This window comes from Plecotus auritus (assembly GCF_963455305.1).
Source record: "Plecotus auritus genome assembly, chromosome: 2".
Classification (NCBI taxonomy): Eukaryota; Metazoa; Chordata; class Mammalia; order Chiroptera; family Vespertilionidae; genus Plecotus; species Plecotus auritus.
Window position 1 is genome coordinate 146,398,728 of NC_137771.1, and position 22,710 is coordinate 146,421,437.

General features: G+C 36.3%; 1 protein-coding gene across 5 annotated transcripts in view; it reads right to left on the reverse strand.

Annotated features, from left to right (window-relative positions):
• Positions 1-22,710, reverse strand: part of TBC1D23 (TBC1 domain family member 23) — an 81,086-nt gene that overhangs the window by 17,058 nt on the left and 41,318 nt on the right. For 4 of the 5 annotated variants that reach the window (XR_013959832.1, XR_013959833.1, XM_080654110.1 and 1 more), the window contains exons 4-13: positions 21,534-21,738; positions 16,812-16,935; positions 12,738-12,862; positions 12,604-12,650; positions 11,243-11,346; positions 9,498-9,620; positions 8,035-8,127; positions 5,698-5,868; positions 3,482-3,524; positions 1,905-2,014 (exon numbers count right to left, since the gene is read on the reverse strand). Coding sequence is in view for 3 of the 5 variants with exons in the window: in XM_080654110.1 (XP_080510236.1) it covers positions 1,905-2,014; positions 3,482-3,524; positions 5,698-5,868; positions 8,035-8,127; positions 9,498-9,620; positions 11,243-11,346; positions 12,604-12,650; positions 12,738-12,862; positions 16,812-16,935; positions 21,534-21,738 (1,145 nt within the window). In the remaining 2 variants the exon portion in view is untranslated. Of the gene's footprint in view, positions 1-1,904; positions 2,015-3,481; positions 3,525-5,697; positions 5,869-8,034; positions 8,128-9,497; positions 9,621-11,242; positions 11,347-12,603; positions 12,651-12,737; positions 12,863-16,797; positions 16,936-21,533; positions 21,739-22,710 lie in introns of all 5 variants that reach the window. The other variant, XM_080654112.1, reaches the window with a different exon arrangement.

The window sequence follows — 22,710 nt, forward strand, 5'->3', positions numbered from 1 at the left end:
TACAACTATTTCTTTACCAGCCTCAATCAGTGTTTTTCAAATCTGAAGGTAAAAACTTCAACAGAAAACCTGATGCTGTGATTGAGAATATAAATCAGAATAATATTTTTTGGAGAGTAACATGATAATAATGCAGATTTCTGAAGATATTGGTAAGTAATCTTTTGATCAAGTTATTCCACTTCTAGGACCAAATAATCATAATATATGCAAATATATTACCATATAAATTAATGGTGGTAGTATTTATAACAAAAAGACTAGAAGCAATGTAAATATTCAATAAGGGACTAACTGAATAAATTATATGTCCATATAATGGAATACTACCTAATTAAAAATGAAAATGGCCCTGGCCAGTGTGGCTCAGCTGGCTGGAGCGTCATTCTGTGCACCCATGAATCCAATTCATGGTCGGGACACATGCCCTGGTTGTGGGTTTGACCCTGAGTTGGTGTGTGTGTAGGAGGCAACTGATCTGTTTTCATTCTCATATCAATGTTTCTCTCTCTCCCTCTCTCTTTCTGTCTCTCTAAAATCAATAATAAAACAAAAGCATGTCCTTGGGTGAACATTAAGAAAAAAAGAAAATGGCAAATGTTTATTAAATAAATGGTGATCTCATATGAAGAACGCTTAGATACCTAGAGAATCAATTTTAAAACTTAATTCTTAGAGGATCCTTACCACTGATAATTTCACAATAATTTGCTTTGACTTACAGAGCTGAAGATAAGCCTCAATTAATACATCTAATGAGTTATAATTTTATAATAACTACTATACCTTACATTCACTTGCATATTTAATCCTCACGTCATCCTTATGAGGAAAGTTCTGTTATTACCATCTGTATTGTACAGATGAAGAAACCAGGGCTGGAAAGATCTTACTGAAGATCATGAAGAAAGTAAGTTGTAGAGATAAACCTTGAACACCTTAGCATGTCATACCTGTACGTCGAAGCTAGTAACAATGACTCTATACTGCAGTTTTCTATTTATTTCTGTTTTAAAGAATAATCTTAGGTAGGTGAGGACTACTACTTGTTAAGAATATCTATATATATAAAAGCCTAAGTGACCAAATGACCTGTCACTATGATATGCACTCAACCCACAGGATCAGGCTCCCTCCTGTCTGGATCAGGCCTGTGGGGATTGGGCCAAAAGTGGCTATCCGACATCCCCTGAGGAATTCCGGATTGTGAGAGGACGCAGGCCAGGCCGAGGGACCCCACCGGTGCATGAATCTGTGCACCGGGCCTCTAGTGATTTCATAACATCTAATTTGACTTAACTGAATTTCTGAAAAAGTGTAAAAGACTTATTGTCTAAATATTTCCAAAGTAGAAGAGAAAAATAAATTTACCCAATATAGTAAAATCCTGCAGTAATGTACATCTCAAGAACTAAAATTTAAATATTATGGGACTGGCAATGGGTTCCAGTCTTCCCCTGTATGACCCATTCTCAAATATGGGTGGACTAAATCTATGTCTGTTGTAGGGAGTAGACATGGTATGCAGAAAATGGGACGACTGGCCTCAGTATTATCTTGGCCCAAACTGATTGGGAGATTCCTAGAATAAGCTCACTTGAGACTGTCAGCTCAACACAGAACTCAGAATATTTCAGCTGGAGCAGAAAACTGTCACTAGGTGATACCAAACTGCAGTGGGACAGGGAGAAATGTGAATTCAGCAGGTAGACCTCCTGCACTTTAGGCTAGTTTAACTGTGCAGACCTGCTCCATCATCTCATTAACTTCACAATAACATCACTCTTCATTGTATGTGTTTGAAAATTTTGACTCTATTTCTGTTATGGTGGGGTTTACGAGTTAAAATCACCTTTTCTGGACATTCATCTTAATGTGGTGACATATCTGACACATACACTTACATCAACAGAAGAACTGATACTGCTCCTTGAGCCTGAGGTACTAGCAATCCAATGGCCATATCCATTTTCTGGTCCATCCACATTAATGTCTGCTAAGTGCTGCTGCAATGCTTAAAATAAATGAGAAGAAAAACAAAACCCATCAAATCAACCCCTTTAGGAAAGATCCATTACCAGAGAAGTATAATAAACATGTCATAGCTGAATGAAAAAGGATCCACAGACATAATCACAGGTATTTCTTTCTGCACCTCTGAAAAGGAGCAAAGGACTCCAAGCCACAGAAAGCCTTCCCTTCCTCTTCTCCTTCCTTCTAATGCCCTCTGTATGCATATTGCTTTTCTTAACTGATCCTAAGGGTGACAATAACTGTATATATAGGCTTGATATTTTCCTTTTTGGAAGGTAATCTTTCAATTATTAAAAGATGCTTTCAGCAACATTTTCTTATGAAGTAGAAGATTAATAGAAAACTTATTGTTATACCTGAAACAAATACAAAATAATATTGAATAATTAAAAAAAAAGAAAGAAAACCTATGGTGACTTTTGTTTTATCATAAGGAGATATCAATTAATCTTTGCCATAATAAAAATAGCAGTCCAGGCATTAACTGCTATGGAAAGAGAGGTTTTTCTTGGAAAATAAATAATTCATACCTTAAGGCCAATACTTGCTTAACACTTTATTAAAATAATCCCTTCCGTAGATCACTCTATGTATGAGCCTCAAAGATAATTATCAGGCCACGATATATGGGAGGTAATCATGATCCTTGCTAATGTCATAAAGATCAAGAGGAAACAGGTACTAATTGACCGAAAATTCTAAGTTATGACATAAGATAACGTAGTTATCATTTCTTTTTCGTGGTGGGAATAATGAAGATCTAGTCTCTTTGCAAGTTTGATGATCACAATACAGTATCATTGCCTATACTCACTATACTGTACATTAGTACTGCAGGACTTATTACTAGTTGCAAGTCTGTCCCCTTAAATAACATCTCTTGTAAAAAATGAAAATTCTAAATGTTATTATTCTGACCTAATTCTTCATAAATTCTCAAATATTTGCCTGCAGAGATTTTGTCAATTATTTTACTAACCTGGATTACCAGATATTAGTCTGCAGATTTGAAAACATCAGCTTATTTGTTTTATTCCATTGAGCCAACATTTTTCTAGCAGTTAATACCTTCAAGTAGTTAAAAAATAAAATGAAAACAAAACAAATATAAAAAGCAAGAGTAGGAAGGGTATACAGATACAGTGAAAAGAATTCCTCCTACTCCTTTCCTAGATCCTATCTACTTCTCCTCTGTAGAGGCAAGTCATGTGGGCAGTTATTCAGGCATTTTAACATATCTATTTAGAGTCTTTCATTAAATATTTATCAATTTCCTATTATATTTGTCTATTATCTATGTTCTGCTGGCTTTGTCTTTTCTGAAAATACTGAATGACTGAAGAGAGAAAATACCCATTAACTGACTTAAGTTACTACAAATCAGCTCTGATTAATATAATTTCCACTGAAAAGTGGAGGCAAAGGGATTAATAAATGAAAATCTTACCCATAAATCCTCCACTGGCAATGCTCACATATTCTTTGTTTTTCTGTAATGGAATAAAAAATGTAAATTATTCCAAAATGCAATATAATTAAAACTTCTGATAATTCTGTAAATATTGACAAATGTAATATAAGGTTATATGCTAACATTATGGACTTCGGCACAGAGAGGTAAATACATTTGCCTTGTGTGTTGTAAGGTCTGGTACTTGGGTGGGAAGAAAGGAACAACTTCATGGCTCTAACAAGACTGTAATTTTATTTGTATTATAGTTCCAATAGTGCAATAAAGGTCAAATGAAAAACAGTTAAGTTGTATTTTTGGATATAATTAGAGTGTTGTTGTTTTTTAATTTCCAAAATATTGTGTCCTTTATAAAAAGGAAATATATAAGCAAATATTCAGAATGAAAAAAAAATGACAGAATGTTACCATTTTACAAACTATTTCTCCCCCAACAAATACATGCAAGAAAAAATATTTTGAAAGAGAACTTATAAATCTATAAATTTAAAAAGACTTAAAAAGTTATCATCCAAGTGCAATGTCTTGTTTTGGATATTGGGAAATTCAGGGAAACCTGAGCACTAGAGGTTATTTTTTATAATAAAGTCTAATAATGATAATATGATTATATCTGTATAAAGAGTTTATAGGGTTCAATTCTCTGCACTTCTAGATTTGTTTGAAATTATCCATGATAAAAATTGGGGGGGGGGGATTTCTAAACCACATCAAGAACTTGAATTATAAAAATAGAGTTCACAATATTCCAAATTTTGGCGATCTGACAGCCCTCACAATATGCATTTTATACCAGAGCATTTTTAGAATAGGCCAATTAAATTTATAAGTAAAATGAGTTTGAGTCCCTATTTGTTATTCTGTATAAGTTTCTAAAATCTTTTCTTTAAAAAAGTACAAAGTTATCTTATAGTCTCTCCCCAAATACCTCATTACTTCTCTTATTTTGTCTTTCAAGGATTCTGTCCTCTACAATAATATTCTCAAACCTGATTCCCAGTAAAATACAACATGAATAGAAAGGACCCAAATTGAGTGGCTTGTGCAACACCATACCACTGTCTTCCTGATTCCACAGTTCAGGGTTACACAAAGAGAACTTTCAATGTATAAAGTACCAAAGAATACCTAGTAAACAACTATTTTTATAAAGAAAGCCATAACTGAGTACGGCTTTGTAGAGAAGGGAGGGGAACAGATTACATAAAGTCACAAATACAGATTAGTTACGCTGAAGATAATTTATATTCAAACACACAAAAAGAGGTGGCTAAAAATAGTGAATATATTAAAATGAATTACACAGCTACTATAAATAGTCTTAGGACATGAATAAAGATAAAGATCAATGCAATGGAATAATCCAGAAACAGATGCTAATGCATAGAAGAATTCAATATATTAAAATGGTGGTATTTCAAATTGATAACACACCTGGTTAGCTACCTGGAAAAAAAAATTCTTTTGTTTTTGTTTCCTACCTACTTTTTATACAGAAAACCATTCCAGACAGTTCACAACTTAAACAAAACCAGAAATCTGATAAGCATGCATGAAAACTCTGGGGAAAGACCTTTCTTGGCAAGACACAAAATATACAAGCTGTAAAAATAAAAATACAGCCCAGCTGGCGTGGCTCAATGGTTGAGTGTCGACCTATGAACCAGGAGGTCATGGTTTGATTCCCAGTCAGGGCATATGCCCGAGTTGCGGGCTCAATCCCCAGTAAGGGGCATGCAGGAGTCAGCCAATCAATTATTCTCTCTCATCACTGATATTTCTAGCTCTCTCACCCTCTCCCTTTCTCTCTGAAATCAATAAAAATATATTTTTTTTAAAAAAAGAAAACATACAGCCGAAACCGGTTTGGCTCAGTGGATAGAGCATCGGCCTGCAGACTGAAGGGTCCCGGGTTCGATTCCGGTCAAGGGCATGTACCTTGGTTGCGGGCACATCCCCAGTAGGAGGTGTGCAGGAGGCAGCTGATCGATGTTTCTCTCTCATCGATGTTTCTAACTCTCTATGCCTCTCCCTCTCTGTGAAATACCAATAAAATATATTTAAGAAAAAAAAAAAAAAAGAAAACATACAGATAAATTTGACAATGTAGATAACAGCACAAAAATGCCTATGAGAATTTCTTAAAGGTGATAGCAATAACAAAGCAAAATTGAAATAATCTGTCAGCATACCTGTAAGAAGTGTGCTAGGACCATGTTCATATACATGTCTTCTTCCTCTCTGCCACTGCCCATGAAACAGAGGTGTTCCCCACCAGCGATGGAGCCAGACTCAATGGACTGCTTCTGTGCTTCCAGCAAGGACTTTACTGACTGTGCAAACTCGGATGGATTCTGGAGCATCTAGACAATTTAAAAAAATTTAAAAACATGCCCATCCTGTGTTTCACAAACATCTGCAAAACCTGAAATAGTTTTCTAGGAAAAAAAAACATTTAAATAGCCACCATGAAAACAACAACAAAAAAAGAAAAGGTTCTTATAAATAAAATCCCTGGGATAAGAAAAAAGAAATATGTGTAAATGTACCTATAATATATGAAAACAAAAGTTGAAAATTTACTGAAACATTAAACTAGCTGTACAGTGGTCCATGGTACAGATATACCATTATACAAAATAAACATCCTACTAGAAAAACTAATGTGTGGTTACTGTTTGTTTCTTAAACAATAAGTTGCAGTGTTCTTTAGGTGTCATGACATGAAAAGTTTAACACTGAGTGGAATGGTTCACGACTAAAAGTAATACGTCGAAAACAAGCTATATTTTTTATTTCCACTTACACGGCAAGCCATGTATTTCTTAGAGGACAGTCAGAAATAGCAGCAAACCTTTTTTTATCAGCACTACTCTAGGTACTAGAGAGAAAGGAATGAAAAAATTTCTCACTCTCAAGGAAATAAGTATGCTAATAACTACACATTTTTTTGAAACTACTATACTAGTGCACATTAAAAAAAGCACAGTGAAAATCCAATAGAAAAATGGACAAACCATAGAAGCAATTTGCTAAATAATTAAATAAACCACAAACTTGCAAAAGGATGCTTAACATTACTAGTAATTACCACTGTTTTTCATCCATCATTCTTAGAAAGTAAAAAATAATTGGTGATGTCCACTAATGCTGAATGTAGAAAACAATTATTCTCATGTACGGTTGTAAAGTATAAAGGTTCAGCCTTTTTAAAGGGCAATATGGCAGTCGTCTCTTTTAATATTTTACTCATCCACACCTCGCAACCCAACAACTCTACTTTGAGGAATCTATTTTACAGAAATATTTGCACGAGTTCACAATGTGTACAAGATGTTAACTGCACTGATTATTATAAGAAAACTGAAAACAACCAAAATGTATATCAATCAAACAATAAATTATGGTATATCTTTACTATGGACCAAATACAGCCATTAAAAAGAATGTACTTAAGTGGAAAGATCTCTAAGAAACTGTTAAGTGAAAAAACAAATGAACTGCCAAGTGAAAAACCAAGTGGAAAAAGCGAACAAGAAATAGGTAAATACGTATTACAGGTCTGGAAGATTAAGCACGCTGTTAATAGTTAACTCTGGAGATTCTCTAAATTTTATTTTTAATTCACGTATTCGTGAATCACTTGAGTAAATTTTAAAACCATCTAAATCTAAGTCTTTCTGCTCTAATCAAGGAAGAGAAAGGCACAGAGTTCACTTTCAGGATGCAAACAAGCTAGGATTGCCTTCTTCACCTACAGCGCCCCAAACTCTCTGGGTTTTCCCTTCATTTTCCAGGAGTTTCCTCTCAACACCACCTAGGCCCTTCTACATGCTTTTTCAGCCTTAGCATCTATTTTTTCAGACACGCTGGGAAGAGGGCAGACTGCACCATCAGCACAAGTGTTAACTGCTCTTTCCATCTTCCCTATCCCCGAGGCTCTAATAACCCTGTCAACAGCTTAAATGACATCAGTCCCAAGTCTACCAACTACTCTAAGAATCTCTGACAATATTTAACTATTTACCTCATCTACTTCTTCAATTAAAGTGACCAGAGGACAGAAATTTTAACAACTTAACACCTATATGCCAGATACTACCCCTATTACGTATTAGTTTATTATATACATAAGTATTCATGATGGAAAAAAAGGCTTATGATAAAAACTTTTAAAATAATTACCCAATTATAAAATAGCTAATATTTACAGAGTACTTACTAGGTGCAAGGCACTATGCTAAGTGCTATATCAGGTAGCTTGTAGTCAGAAGTTTAGAATTTACTGACATAACAATGGTAAGCAATAGTAAGCCAGAGTAAACAATGTTTTCATCTATCCTTTAGAATGCCAAAAGGGTGTCCCGAGTGAAAAGGCAACCCAAGAGCAACTTTTATCATAAGGACAGAGACTCCCTCCTTAAGCAGAAAGAAAAACATCCCTAAATTAGATACATATATATTTATAAGCTAAAGAAAAAAAGATTTCTTCTGTTAATTAAAAGAAATTAATAAGCATTTATACTAACCAGATCTGAATCTAAGTGGAAAGCAGTTGATAAATGTCCAGCATTATACTGTTCTGCAGGACGGCAATCCACCACAAAGAACCGGACTCCTTCCTAAGAAAGAAACAATTTTTTGATGTACTGGAATTTGCCATAAGAGTTATATTTTAGACAATACTAATAATTAACCAAAGGAGGGGGAACAGGTTTATAAAAAAAATGATCTCACATAGATCAGGATAACCCAATCAATACAGACAGAAGAAAATTACCTAGAGATCCTAAAAAATTATATTAATTTTAAACAGTAAAACATTTTGTATATACTGTTCTTGACCAGAAAGTCTTAAAATATGTAGCAGGAAAATGTCAGTTTGAATTATAAAACTAATTATAATATATTGGAATTTAATTGTTTAAATGTGTATCATGTTAAACAATTTTTTAAAAACCATATAGTTACAAATACAGATCTAGATACAATTCCTGTTTCTGCAAATAAATCCACAAACTTATCAACAATTCAATTCACATAAGAACTAAATGTTTTTGGTGGGTAAGGGGAGGTATTACAATTGCAATTTGAACTGAGGAAGTTCATATGGGTCTCATTAAACTATATTACATATTTTCATTTGTTTTTTTTTTATAATAGTTCTAATAAGAAAAATATGTGAATTACTTGTTTTAAAAAGATCTACTGTCAAAGGCATTTTTCCATGTCTATTCCTCTTTCCTCTTTGGAAATACATCCCACATTCCGAATACACATTTGCATGGGTAAATGTTGCAATACTAGTAATAGTTCCTCAAGTCTCCTTTGTTAGATGCTTTATGGCATTTAACTTTGTAATTTAATTAGTTGTGTAACAACCCAGACTTTAACTGTTAAATGCTAAATTAACTCTGTTGAGTACTTTATACACCATTCAGTTGCTTTGCTAAAATGAAAAAGGTTTAACAGTTTACAAAAATTGGTGTAAAAATAATCAGTTGTTGACAATTAAAATAACACCAATACTGGCAGTTTAAAAATGACCATCTGGACAGAAGATTTAGCATATTAATCATCAAAGAAAGCAAAATAGCCACATTTTTGTAGTAGATTAATTTTGGGAAATCATCAAACAGGGAGGAAATACAGGTTCCTTATATTTAAAGGGGACAGTCTTGCCCTAGCTGGTTTGGCTCAGTGGATAGAGCATCGACCTGCAGACCAAAGGGTCCCGGGTTCAATTCCGGTCAAGGGCACGTACCTTGGTTGCGGGCTCTTCCCTGGCCCAGGCTTTGATCTGGGCTCGTGTAGGAGGCAACCAATCGATGTGTTTCTCTCACATGGAGGTTTCTCTCCGTCTTTCCCTCTCACACTTTCCCGAAAAATCAATGGAAAAATATCCTCAGGTGAGTATTAACAACAACAACAAAATAATAATAAAAATAAAAAATAAAAGGGACAGACCTCTGACAGGGCTTTCTTTACTTACCCCCTGCAGCTGATTTGCTTGAAGGATCTCTGAGACCGAGATGGCCAGACAAAGAGCCTGACTCAGATCTGCCTCATCATCCTTAATTCCCAACAAAGTACTACCAAATAGATGGTGATTATCCTGTTTGAAGAGAAAATTTAAAAATACTATAAAGAAAAAACAAAATAAAAATTACTTTCTAAAATACTCTTAATATACCAGGGTAAGAGGTAAAATAATTATATAACATCCTTGAGTCATGTAATTTTTAAAACTTAATATATCATCTCAAATCTTATAAGCTAAAAGCTACAAAGAGATAAGTCCCTGTTAGAGTTCACACAAAATGAAAGAAATGAAATAACACATTCTTTAAAGTTATTTTCCATACTATCGCCTATAGCTGAATACTAAATTTTAAAATTGGTTACTCACAACTTTTCATATTTTGATATAATAAAAACAAAAATATGGCATAAATGAATTGCATAAATTATGTAAGACACTTATTATACAGTACAGTCTGCTCTAATTAGCCAATGCTAGTGCAGATCATTTACTATGTCTGAATAAAAGCTATTCCTCTTAAGAGAATGAAAAAGTATAAAACTTCTTTTCATCCTGCATCCTAAATCACTATCCCATAATCTGACTTACACAACATTTTTGAGAACTGAGGAGATTTACATGAGGCAATTATTAAAATAGCTGAAATTAGTCCCTAGAAACAAAACAAATCTCTTTTTTTAATTAGTTTCAAGGAAAATGTTCTTAAAAGGTTTCCCTTAACTGCCTTCTGAAACATGCTATACCGAACATAACTTAACCTCATCTTGATGTTTCAGTGACATGATAACTACCAACTAGCAATTATTATGGTACAATGCGTTAGAAAAAAAAAAAAAGGCAATTAATGCTCTCATTGGCACCTGAGGTCACAGACAAACCTGTGTGCCATACTAGTTGTTAAAGTACTTCTCTGCCTCCTCCACTATTAGCTTTTGCTTCCTGGAGTTTTACTTTCTAGGAGCTCATACCACTTATGCTTCTAATCTGGTGTCCTTTCTCTTGAAAGCACTCGTCTGGTCTGAGAAAGATTCTAGGTCTCTATAGGGCTAAGTGATCTTTTTTTTTATTTGTTTTAAACATATTTTATTGATTTTTTACAGAGAGGAAGGGAGAGGGATAGAGAGCTAGAAACATCGATGAGAGAGAAACATCGATCAGCTGCCTCCTGCACACTCCCTACTGGGGATGTGCCCGCAACCAAGGTACATGCCCTTGACCAGAATCGAACCTGGGACCCTTGAGTCTGAAGGCCGACGCTCTATCCACTGAGCCAAACCAGTTAGGGCTAAGTGATCCTTTTTTGCTTACAAGACAGCTCTGCATCAGTAAAGTGTAAAGTTGAACTCCAGATAAAGAAGGAATAATTATACGTGCCCCATCAGATTTTTGTAATACAATTTTTAAAAGAGAGCACTAATTTAAGAAATATAGTCAATATTCTAATGATCAGAAATAACTAATAATCAGAGTAGGGGTGAGATCATTTGTAGCACATCTGTATACTATCTTTTTTAATCTGTGTGTTTCTCCACTAGGGAGAGTATTTATAGTAGACAATCACACAAAATTGTAACACATAAAAAGACAGAAAAGAAAACCAACCTCGAGTTATTTAACTAAAATGGATAATGTAAACAATAAAAGAATGTGCAAAATGTGAAATAGTGAATAGTTTGTCATTTCCTGTTTTGTACCTTTCTAAATGAAGCTGGTGTTTTACTGCAATAATACTGAGCCAGAGAGAAAAGGTCGTCTATATCTTCTAGATTCAAACTGGATGGAGTTTTTTCCAAGAACTCTGAAATAGGAGTATAGAGAAAACAACATTTAAAAAATTCTTTGTGAAGAATATTACAAGTATTATTTATGTATCAAAGCTGGAATGTGCTCAACATAATAAAAATTATATAAATGGAATCTCAACAGTGATGCCTTTAAAACTGTTTGGGGAGAAGTGGATTTCTCCAAAGGAGCTGAAACTGTTAATACAATTCTGTTAGTGAATGATGGTGACAGGCAATCAAGTAAAATTCATTAGCCTTGATTAGAATACTGTAATTTATTTATTTAACAAACACCTCGTAAGTGCCAGGGTATCTGAAAATAAAAATGACTAAGAAATAATTCCTGACTTAAGGAACTTTGTCTTGTGTGAGAATGTTAAAAAAAATCTTTAAAATGTTAACAAGATAAACACTGTAATATAGATAGCACAAAGTGCTAGGCAATGTAGAGAAGAAAATAACAAATCTGTTGGGTTAGAGTGGGAAGAACCCAAAAGGAGAACCAAGGTTTCACAATGAAGATACCATGAAAGCAGAGTATTGAAAGGTAAACTGAGGAAGAAGGAAGGGGGCTGGAAGGGGAGGGGGCAGGAGAGAAGGGAAGAGAGAGGGGGAGACAGGAAGAGAGGAAAGGAGGGAGAAAAAGAGAAGGAGGAAGAGAGGGAGAGGAGGGGAGGACAAGGCATTTTATTTGAACAAGGAAACCAAAGAAATAGTATATGGAAAGGAATGAAAAAACATGAATGAATGAATGAGGATAGCAAAACTAGGGAAAATAGTCTAACATTTGTACTTGAAGAGTAAGGAAGAGTTGACTAGAACCTTAGAGCTCTTCTAGACTAATCCCCTAAATTTATAGATGAGGAAACTGAGTTTAATAAAACTAAGTGATACTAAGCGAAATAAGCCAGTCTGAGAAAGATAAATATCACATGATCTCACTCATTTGTGGAATATAATGAACAACATAAACTGATGAACAAAAATAGAACCAGAGACACAGAAGCATCAAACAGACTGTCCAACCTATGAGGGAAAGCGGAGGTTGTGGGGGTAAGAGAGCAACCAAAGGACTTGTATGCATGTATATGAGCATAACCAATGGACACAGACAGTAGGGGGGCGAGGGCATGTGCTGGGGGCTGGGAGCGGGGAGAGGTCAATAGGGGAAAAAGGAGACTCATGTAATACAATAAAGAATTTAAATTAAAAATAAAAATAAATAAATAAAACTAAGTGACATGAAATTATCTACATTAAATACTACTTACGGATAACTTCTTCTTTGCTGTCAGTCTCCTGTGCTAAAATAACTTCTCTGTAAAAAAAAGAGTCAAATGAGTTAAATATCAACAGACTACCCTGAGAACAGAGAAGAGAAAAATCTAAACAACTTGATACTTACTTTGCATTAACAAGGATTATTAACATTAAAAAATAAATAAAAAATGGATCTGCTTGTTGTAGATATCCATCCCATAACGCCTCTGTGACTTCAATGGAACAGTAACATGCAAAAAGGCTTCCAAGCTGTAATCAGGAAATGAAATGATGAACATAAGCCATTAGAAATGACTTGTTCTTTTAAAAGTATTAAACCAAATGCATAAGTAACTCTAAATCAAGTTATCAGCACCTGAAAATTAATGCGTACTTTTATTATTCAGAATCCAAAGGCATAACATGTGGATTCAAAGCACAGAGGAGCCATGTACTAGCTCTCTGACTTAGGGCATGAAAAAAACTTTAAAGCTTCCATTTCTACTTCTGTTAAAAAATAAAAATACTACTACCCACCTTCTTACATTGTTGTGAGGAGAGATAATTAACCTAGACCAGTGGTCGGCAAACTGCGGCTCGCGAGCCGCCGCGGTTTGCCGCTCTGTTGACTAATGAGTTTGCCAACCACTGACCTAGACTTTCTAAAGTACCATATATTTACCATAGCCTAATAACTAACAATTACCACCTAGCTCTCTAAGGATAACTAGCATAATTATTACAGTACCTAATTTACTAATACAAGGTAATTGTGAGAATCAAACACAGTAACTGAAAAGCACCTAAAAGTATTTAATGACAATATAAATGTGAATTGCTCCCAAAGCTTACTTGAATGTCATTTGAAATGTATGAGACATTTATACCCCTCAATAGGTTTCAAAACCCTATGGTTTTTGTTTCCAAATAAAAAAATGTTAATGTATAAGTTTCTCTAGAGTACAACTGTGTTTTAAATTGCACAAATTCAATGATACTTTCCATTTTCATTAGATACAAAAACAATTTCATGTAGAAACTTAAGTTTAAAACATTTCTTATGGCTAAAGGCAGCTAATGGGAATACATACATTTAGTGCCAGACACATATATGTTGTTCCAGACACTAAGCTACTGTCACAGTATTAAATATTTTTATTTAAAATATATCTTTATTTCAAATATTCTCACAACAGGCCTTCAAAGAAGACATTTTTCTCCCCATTTTATAGGTGAGGAAACAGACTTGTATTAAATAACATTCCCAAGTTCACAGAGCTACTAATAGCAGTTAGTGGTGATATTCAAACTAAAGACCTGAGATGCCACAGCCCACATACTGCCATTACACTTCACCACAAAACTTTTAAAGTACATAATACTACTGATGTTTTTTGTTGTTTAAAAAATTACTCTTAAAAATAGATCAGAAGATGCAAATACAAACAGAACAGCAATATGGTCATCATTAAACTTGCTTAACTAAACTAAAGCTAACACTGCACTGCTTATAACTATGGGTTCTCAGGGTTTAAGAATTAGTTTTGTTTCATCTCAGGTTAAAAAAGAAAAGCTCCACTCCAGCTGGTTTGGCTCAGTGGATAGAGTGTCGGCCTGCGGACCAAAGGGTCCAGGGTTCGATTCCAGTCAAGGGCAGGTATCTCGGTTGCAGGCTCCTCCTGGCCCAGGCCCTGGTCAGGGCTCGTGCTGGAGACAACCAATCGATGTGTTTCTCTCACATCAATGTTTCTCTCTGTCTTTCCCTATCTCTTCCACTCTCCCTAAAAATCAATGGAAACATATCCTTGGGTGAGGATTAACAAAAAAGATTAAAAAAAAAAAAAAAAAAAAAAAGACTCCATTCTATAAATATACTCATAGCAAGAATGAACTATTTGGGGTACTGAATGAAGAGAAACCAGTTTTCAGTACTTAGTTAAAATCTGCTACCAGCACTGAGTACTAATTCTGAGTTCTGGTAACAGAAATGGCATTTCCTAGGCATGGTGTGACCAGAGAAACCTCCATTAAGTATTAGAATGCTAAAAAAAAAAAAAAAAAAAAAAAAAAGTTCCTTATTTCAACACAAATAAGGAGTTAATGGCAAATATGAATTTCAGAGAAACTGTAATTTTATAGGTATTTTATTATTTTAACTCAGAGTGACAAGATTATAGCCAAGAGGGAACTAAAGAATAGGGGGCTGCTGCAGTTTCAGATTTATTAGGCCAGAGTTGAAACCAGTTAGAATCTCTACTTAGCATTTTCTGATTGTTTTTTTTTTAAAATATATTTTATTGATTTTTTTACAGAGAGGAAGGGAGAGGAATAGAGAGTTAGAAACATCGATGAGAGAGAAACATCGATCAGCTGCCTCCTGCACACCCCCTACTGGGGACGTGCCAGCAACCAAGGTACATGCCCTTGACCGGAATCGAACCTGGGACCTTTCAGTCCGCAGGCCGACGCTCTATCCACTGAGCCAAACCGGTTTCGGCAGCATTTTCTGATTGTTAACTCACCCTTTTACCCTCTGAGATAGATACTATTATTATTCCCATTTTACAGATGAAAAAATTGAAGCCAAGAGGCTGTCTTAAATCACACAGTTAATAAGTGATTGAAATGGAATTTCCTGAAATTAGATAAGACATGAGCAAGGAATGTTTAATTTTTGAATATATATTCTTCCAGCACCCAATCATTTTTTAAAAAATATTTTAAATTAAACCTAGAAGAGCAGTTCTCCAAGTATAGCCTGAGGAGCCCTGAAGTCGCGAAGAATATTTACAGGGGAGTCAATGACGTGAAATAATACTTAGACTTTATTTGCCTTTTTCATACTCATGCTCTCACAAATAAACAACAGAATGTTCCGAAGGCTACATGATGTGTAGTATCATCAGAGACTGAATCCAGAAGCAGATATGAGAATCTACTAAAAATTAATGAGATTTGCAAAAATATAAAACAATGCCAATGCCACTATTCTCACTAATTTTCTTCTGGAAAATAATAGTTTTTTTTTTTATTTTAAAAGTAGGCTATTTATGTTAACATGTAAGGGATTTGTCATTACATCTAAATAAGTAAATACCTAAAACTTCTTAGTTTTAATTTCTAATGAACACAATCCATATAAACAATGAAACCTCAATAAATGTTGTGTATAAGTGGTCCCAAGACCAAAAGATTTGAGAACACTGACTTAGAATAACAAACTTTCCACTCAACATACAAATATAGAATGTCAGAGCACTGAGATGTACATTATATTCTTTTATATTAGTCATTTGATCTTATTTTCATGACTGAATATCACTTCTAATATAAATCATCAATTTAATCCAAGTTTTAAAGTGAACTAATATTTATCATAGATTACATACATATATTTATATACTAGAGGCCCAGTGCACGAAATTCATGTACAGGTGGGGTCCCTAGGCCTGGCCAGCGATCAGGACCGGCCGATCGGGGCCCGAAGGCCCCCTGTAGGACCGGGAGAGGAGGCAACGGTCGCCGGGCTGGGCACGGAAGTAATGGACACCAGAGGCCGACGTCATCACTGTGTGGTTCCCCGCCTCCCCACCCTCTTCCTTCCCTCACCACTGGGCCACCACTGTGGTGGGCGGGCAGCGGGTTGATCAGGGCCTGCTGGACAGGGTGGGAGACAGAGAGCGGGAGGTTGGCCACCAGCCCTGAGGAGAGAGCTGGCCCTTGGCCCCCCTGGGAAAGGGGCCAAGTCTGCCGCCACCCACATCCAGTTCCCTGTCCCAGCCCGATCAGGCGATTGGGGCCAGCTGGCTGGGGGGAAGGGACTGCGGGAGGTTGGCCAGCCAGGGGAGGCTGGCTGTGGGAGCGCACTGACCACTAGGGGGCAGCTCCTGCATTGAGCATCTGCCCCCTGGTGGTCAGTGTGCATCATAGTGACTGGTCGTTCGGTCATAATGTTTGCTTAAGCTTTTATATAGAGAGATGTGTACATAAATACGTCACATATTTTGTAAAACAAAAGGCTAAAGTTTGTATTAATCTAAACTGACTAACTTAAGTGAGGAGCAAAACAAGCTATTTATGAAGTGCCAATAATTTTACTCCTTTGGTTTAATGGTGGATAATTTAGTACTTTTCTTTTTCTTCCTTGGGGGAAAAATATCTAATTATAGTTTCATAAAAGTCTATTTTTCATTAAGTGTTCCTACTTTCACTTTATTACCCAGTTGAGTGCATAGGAGTCTGGAGTAATTTTCTTTGTATCAAGAAAAGAACAAAGCTCAGGCTCATGGTATTGGATGAGTAATCGGAAAAGATGAAAGGGTCTCCCCTTCAGGGAACAATCCCTAGAAGACAAAAGAAAAAAAGTTTCTTGCATTAATAAGTCAGAAATGATCACATCAGTAACCAATGCTCTTGTAATATCCACCTCCTCCCTACCCTCAGAACACCTGAATACCAGCCTAATAAATCAGGCAGAGCTCTCTTGCTAACAGTTAATGGACCTGACTAGACAGAAAGTTGTAGAAGCAACAGGTCTACAGCCAACTCTAGGGAGATTCTCTCCAGGTGAACCTGGGCAGCGCTCTAACAAAAGGACTACAGGACCATGAAAACAAGCAGGACCACTTAGGGTATTTTTTGAATCCCAAAAGGAGACCTGGAGAGTTCTGAAAAAATCCAGCCCCATTTTTTCCTGCCAAATAAGAGTAAACTCCTAAGAAGGCTTCAGGTTAATGTACATAATTAGGAATGCCCTTCAGCAAAGGTACAAGTCCAAAATGGCCAGATGAACATTTCAGAATAGACACACTTAGAAGAAAGAGCCTTACAAGCTGCTGCAGTAGTCTGGTTATTAAGTGCTTGGAGTGAATTCCAGAAGGACTTCTTGCCTTGTGTCCAAGGAGATACCATGTGCCAGACACTGTAATAGGCACTTTTAAAAAGTTAGCTCAGTTTATCTATAAAACCAAACTTATAGAATAGACACTATTATTTCCCCTGTTGTACAACTGAGAAAACTAAGGCTTAGTTGTGGTCAAGTAGCTCACCCAAGGTTATGTATCTAAGAAGTGATGGAGCTAAGACTTGTACACAGAAACTGGGCATTAAGCTATTATGCCATACTACCCTTCCATAAATGTAATTTGATATTTTAACAAGTGGTATTTTGGTAGCGGTACAGTCTTTAAAAAAGCAAACTGTACTCCCCGGCCTGTGTTGCACAGTGATTAGAGCGTCGAAATGTGCACTGAATGTTTTGGGTTTGATTCCAGGTCCAGGGCACCTACCTGGTGTAGGGTTTGACCCCGGGTCAGGGTGCATGTGGGAGGCAACCAAACAATGTGTCTCTTTCTCACATCAATGTTTCCCTCTCTCTCTTTCTGTCTCTTGACCTCTCCCTCCCTCTCTTTCACTCTCTCTAAAAATCAATGGAAAAAATATCCACAGGTGAGGATTAACAACAACAAAAAAATAATAAAGCATACTGTAAAGACATCAAGGTAAAAGGCTTCACGCAAAAAAGTGAATGAAATGAATGTCACAGTTTTGTTTTTTTTCTAAAATTTTCAGCCATCATCTACTGTTGGCTTGATCATCACTCTTTTTTCTTTCTTTTAATATATTTTTATTGATTTCAGAGAGGAAGGTAGAGGGAGAGAGAAACATCAATGATGAGAGAGGATCACTGATTGGCTGCGTCCTGCACGCCCCCTATTGGGGACCGAGCCCGCAACCCAGACATGTGCCCTTGACTGGAATCAAACCCGCGACCCTTCAGTCCACAGGCTGACGCTTTATCCACTGAACCAAGCCGGCTAGGGCTGAATGTCAGAGTTTTAACATAAAAGCATTATATATGTTTATCTTTAAAAGCAACCCTATAAAATAAACACTATTATTTCCCCTGTTGTACAGTTGAGAAAACTAAGGTTTAGTTGTGGCAAAGTAGCTACTTTTGTTTGTTTTAACCTATTTTTAATTTTTAATTACAGTTTACACTCAATACTATTCTGTACATTACATATGTTTTAAAATGCTATTCAAGCAAGAAGGAAAAATAATTTCTACAAATCCAAGATCTGAGGTTTATACCAAGATTTGGTATGCCCGTCTAGCTGCCATTTTTTGATACTGCAGTTTGACAGGGAAGTTTGTAGAAAAGGCCCTGGTTTGGTAATTCAGGTGCCAGAGACAGAACTGGATTCATATTGGTAGGATTACCTCCTCCTTAGTCTAAATACTTTCCCGAATTATAAGTGCAAGGCTTATAAACTGAGCAGGAGCATAGACTGTAGGAACAAGTGCCTAGTTTGTGGTCTCATCTTCAGTAAAGTGGGACATCTCAGGCAGTCAGCCTACTCATTTAATATCTGTGTACTGCAAAGTTACTCTGTATTGCAAGGCACTGTGCTTGATAGAATTCTTCCCATGTTTTATCTGAATCTGTAATAAAAAGATTTATCATAATGGAGCTCTTCTAGCACCATTTTGTGGAGCTATGTTCTATCCAAGGACATTAACACTGACTTTGGCTGAAGTACTGTGATACATGTAGAACTCATAAAAACAGTAACTGGAGACACCTGACAGACAGTGTGTCACACAGTTCATCATAAAACCCCTCCCTCTAGGACTAGCCACCACCACCACCATTCCCTAGAGAAAGCTGAACATTGTGCCCCTTGCTATACTAGCTCTGTTATGCTGAGAGGTACTAAAGTATAAGTAGTTGCGAGACCTTGTATAACAGAATATTTCCCAAAATATGAATTCCAGTCTTGGCTCTACCTTGACTTTAGCCCTGTGTCTTGGCATCTCTAAGTCTGTTTTCCTTACATGGAGCACTATGGCTTCAAGGTAGTACAGAGGTTCTCCACCCTGGTGTATATTAGAATCACCCAAATTTTTAAAATATATCCATGCCTAGGTTCTAACTAGTCTACTTATGTTTGAAACTTCAAGTACCAGCATGTTTAAAAGTTCTTGGGCTGAACAGACAGTATCCAAAGAAGATATATAAATGGCCACTAAGCACATGAAAAGATGTTCAACATCTTGTAAGGGAAATGCAAATCAAAACCATACTGAGATACCACTTCATACTCATTAGTATGGCTATAATAAAGAAAACAAATGATGAGGATGTGGAGAAACTGGGATGTTCATTCATTGCTAATGGGAATGCAAATAATGCAATTATTGTGGAAAAGTCTGGCAATTCCTCAAAAGGTTAAACACAGAGTTATCAAATGATCCAGCAATTCCACTCAAAGGTACAATATCCAAGAAAAATGAAATTACATGTCCACACAAAAACTTGTACACAAATGTTCATAGCAGCCCTATTCATAATAGCCAAAAAGTGAAATCCAAATGTCCATCAACTGCTGAATGAATAAATGTGTTATATGCATACAATGAACGAGTCCTCAGCAACAACAAAATAATATATGCTACAATATGGGTAAATCTTTAAAACATTATACTAAGTGAAAGAAGATAATCACAAAAGACTATATATTATGATTCATTTATGTAAAATGTCCAGAATAGGCAAATCTTTAGAGACAAAGTAGATTAGTGGTTGTCTAGGGCTGACAGTGTTGGGAGGAAATGGAGAGCTGGCTACTAATGGGTTACAAAATTTCCTTTAGGCGTGACGAAAATGTTCTACAAATGATTGTGGTTATGGTTACATAACACTGTCTGTACTAAAAACCAATGAACTGTACATACAAAAAGGATGAATTTTATGATATGTGAATGGTATTTTAATAAGGCTATTAGCAAAGAGAGAGAGAGACTGACTTCAGTTGATATTAATAAGCAGTGTGGAGAACCATTTTAGTAAAGCACGGGTGCTCATTTAAACTTAGGTTCAACTCCTGATTCAATCACACTCCAGGAGTGTAATCCTGGAAAAATCACTTAATCTCTCTCTTTCTTTGCCTCAGTTTCTGTAGTTGCAAATCAGAGATACCTACCTACCTACCTACCTTAGAGTGGTCACTGCTTAAATGAGAACATACACAAAGCACCCAAACCTAATATAGTGTGTTATCACATAGACAGTAGTAAAAAATGGTAGTCATTTAACTATGAAGCTCCAAAAGAGCAGTTCTGTACCTTGGTTGCACACTGTAATCAACTGAGAAGGTCTTAACAAAAACTAATGCCTGTGTGCTGGCCTCAGAGATGTTATTTAATTAGTAGGGTATGCAATCAGGCATGGGGATTTTTAAGAGTGCCCCCAATGATTCCAATTTGTATCCAGGGTCCAGTGTACAGCCAAACCACTGCTCTAGGTTATGATGAAAGTTCCTTTTGGATCTAAAATCCTCACTACCTGATCCATAGCACTGGCTACTCCTAGAATTCTCTCTGGCCTCATAAGTGCAGCCTCCACCACTCATCCCTACATATCTGTCTAGTTTCAGTTTAAGTATCACCTGCCCAGGGAAGCCATTCCTAATCCTCAGGGCAGGTTAGGCCACCCTCATTATACATGCCCATAGTGTTCTCTACTTCACCTTCCTCACACTCAGCACAATTCTGATTACTTGTTCAATGCCTCTATTTCTAGGACTATGACTCAAGCTGTAACCCCAACACCTCTTACAGTAGCACTCCAAAAATTTTACTTCTCACTTAGACACTATAATGTTATTTTGATGTTATAGATTAAGAAATTAAAATAGGGATACCACTGAAAAAGGATGAAGAGTTATGCTACATATATATACTCTAGAAGCATAAATTCTTAACTAAAGAATCCTTAAAATTTTTTTATAATCACTAAGTTAAATAACAATTATGATTCAAACAACTGTCACAATTATTTAATCCTTTTACTTCACCACCAAAATATATCTAACAACTTTAACTCAAGCAAACTAGACCTTTATTCATTTTTAAAATAAGTACTTAAATCACATTTTACCTGGGGATGTACTTATTCATGATAGCATAAAAGCAGTTGTATAAATCGCTGCGTGGCAGTTGAAGATGCACCAGTGGTTTGAGTAGATGTATCCAGCTAAGGGACGTGCTATATTTAATGTTACGTGATTTACAATAAAAGGTAATTACAGATTCAATATCCAAAAGTAATTCTGCTGCCTTCTCTTCTGGCACTGAAAGCTGGTCTAGAAAATAAATGTCAAAATAAGGTTACCAAGGCCCTGTTAGAAGCTCAGTTATTGGACATAACACTTATTTACAAATATATAACAAATATTATATTAGTGCATTTAGAGCAGCGGTCGCCAGGTGGTCTGTGGGGTCAGAAAGTTTGGCAACCACTGATTTAGAGCATGACAACACTATGTGAAAGCACATCTTTCCTTATACTTATTCAGTATTTACTAGCAGTTCAATATTTACTAACTTAATAATATTTGACCTATATATAGATCAAACAAGAATGGACCATCTGAAGTAGAAGAGCAGGAAAGAGTCATAACACATATTCTTGGAAAGCAAAAACTGTTTTCTAAACAAGAGATTATCATCTACCCCATGATGGGCAGCTACCTACAGCCTTGCCAAGGGCAGGGAAAATGATTCATTCTCTACCTCCAAATTCAATTTCCTTTGCCCACACCAGCAATGTTTCCTATGTGGTTAGTAAACAAAAGCCCACTTAATAATTTAACTAAAATGTTTTTCTATAGTAGATCATGACCTATGATTTATAGATAAACTTTTGGAACACAGCCTCCTTTAATTTAGGACTATATACAATTATATAAATACTAGAAGCCCGGTGCACGAAATTCGTGCACAGGGGTGTGTGTCCCTCAGCCCAGCCTGCACCCTCTCCAATCTGGGACCCCTCGAGGGATGTCCGACTGCCCATTTAGGCCCGATCCTGATAGGGCAGTCGGACATCCCTCTCACAATCCAGGACTGCTGGCTCCCAACTGCTCACCTGCCTGCCTTCCTGATTGCCCCTAACCACTTCCAGCCTGATTGCCCCTAACTGCCCTCCCCTGCAGGCCTGGTCACCCTAACTGCCCTTCCCTGCAGGCCTGGTCCCCCCTAACTGCCCTCCCCTGCAGGCCTGGTCCTCCCCAACTGCTCTCCCCTGCAGGCCTGGGTCCCCCGCAACTGCCCTC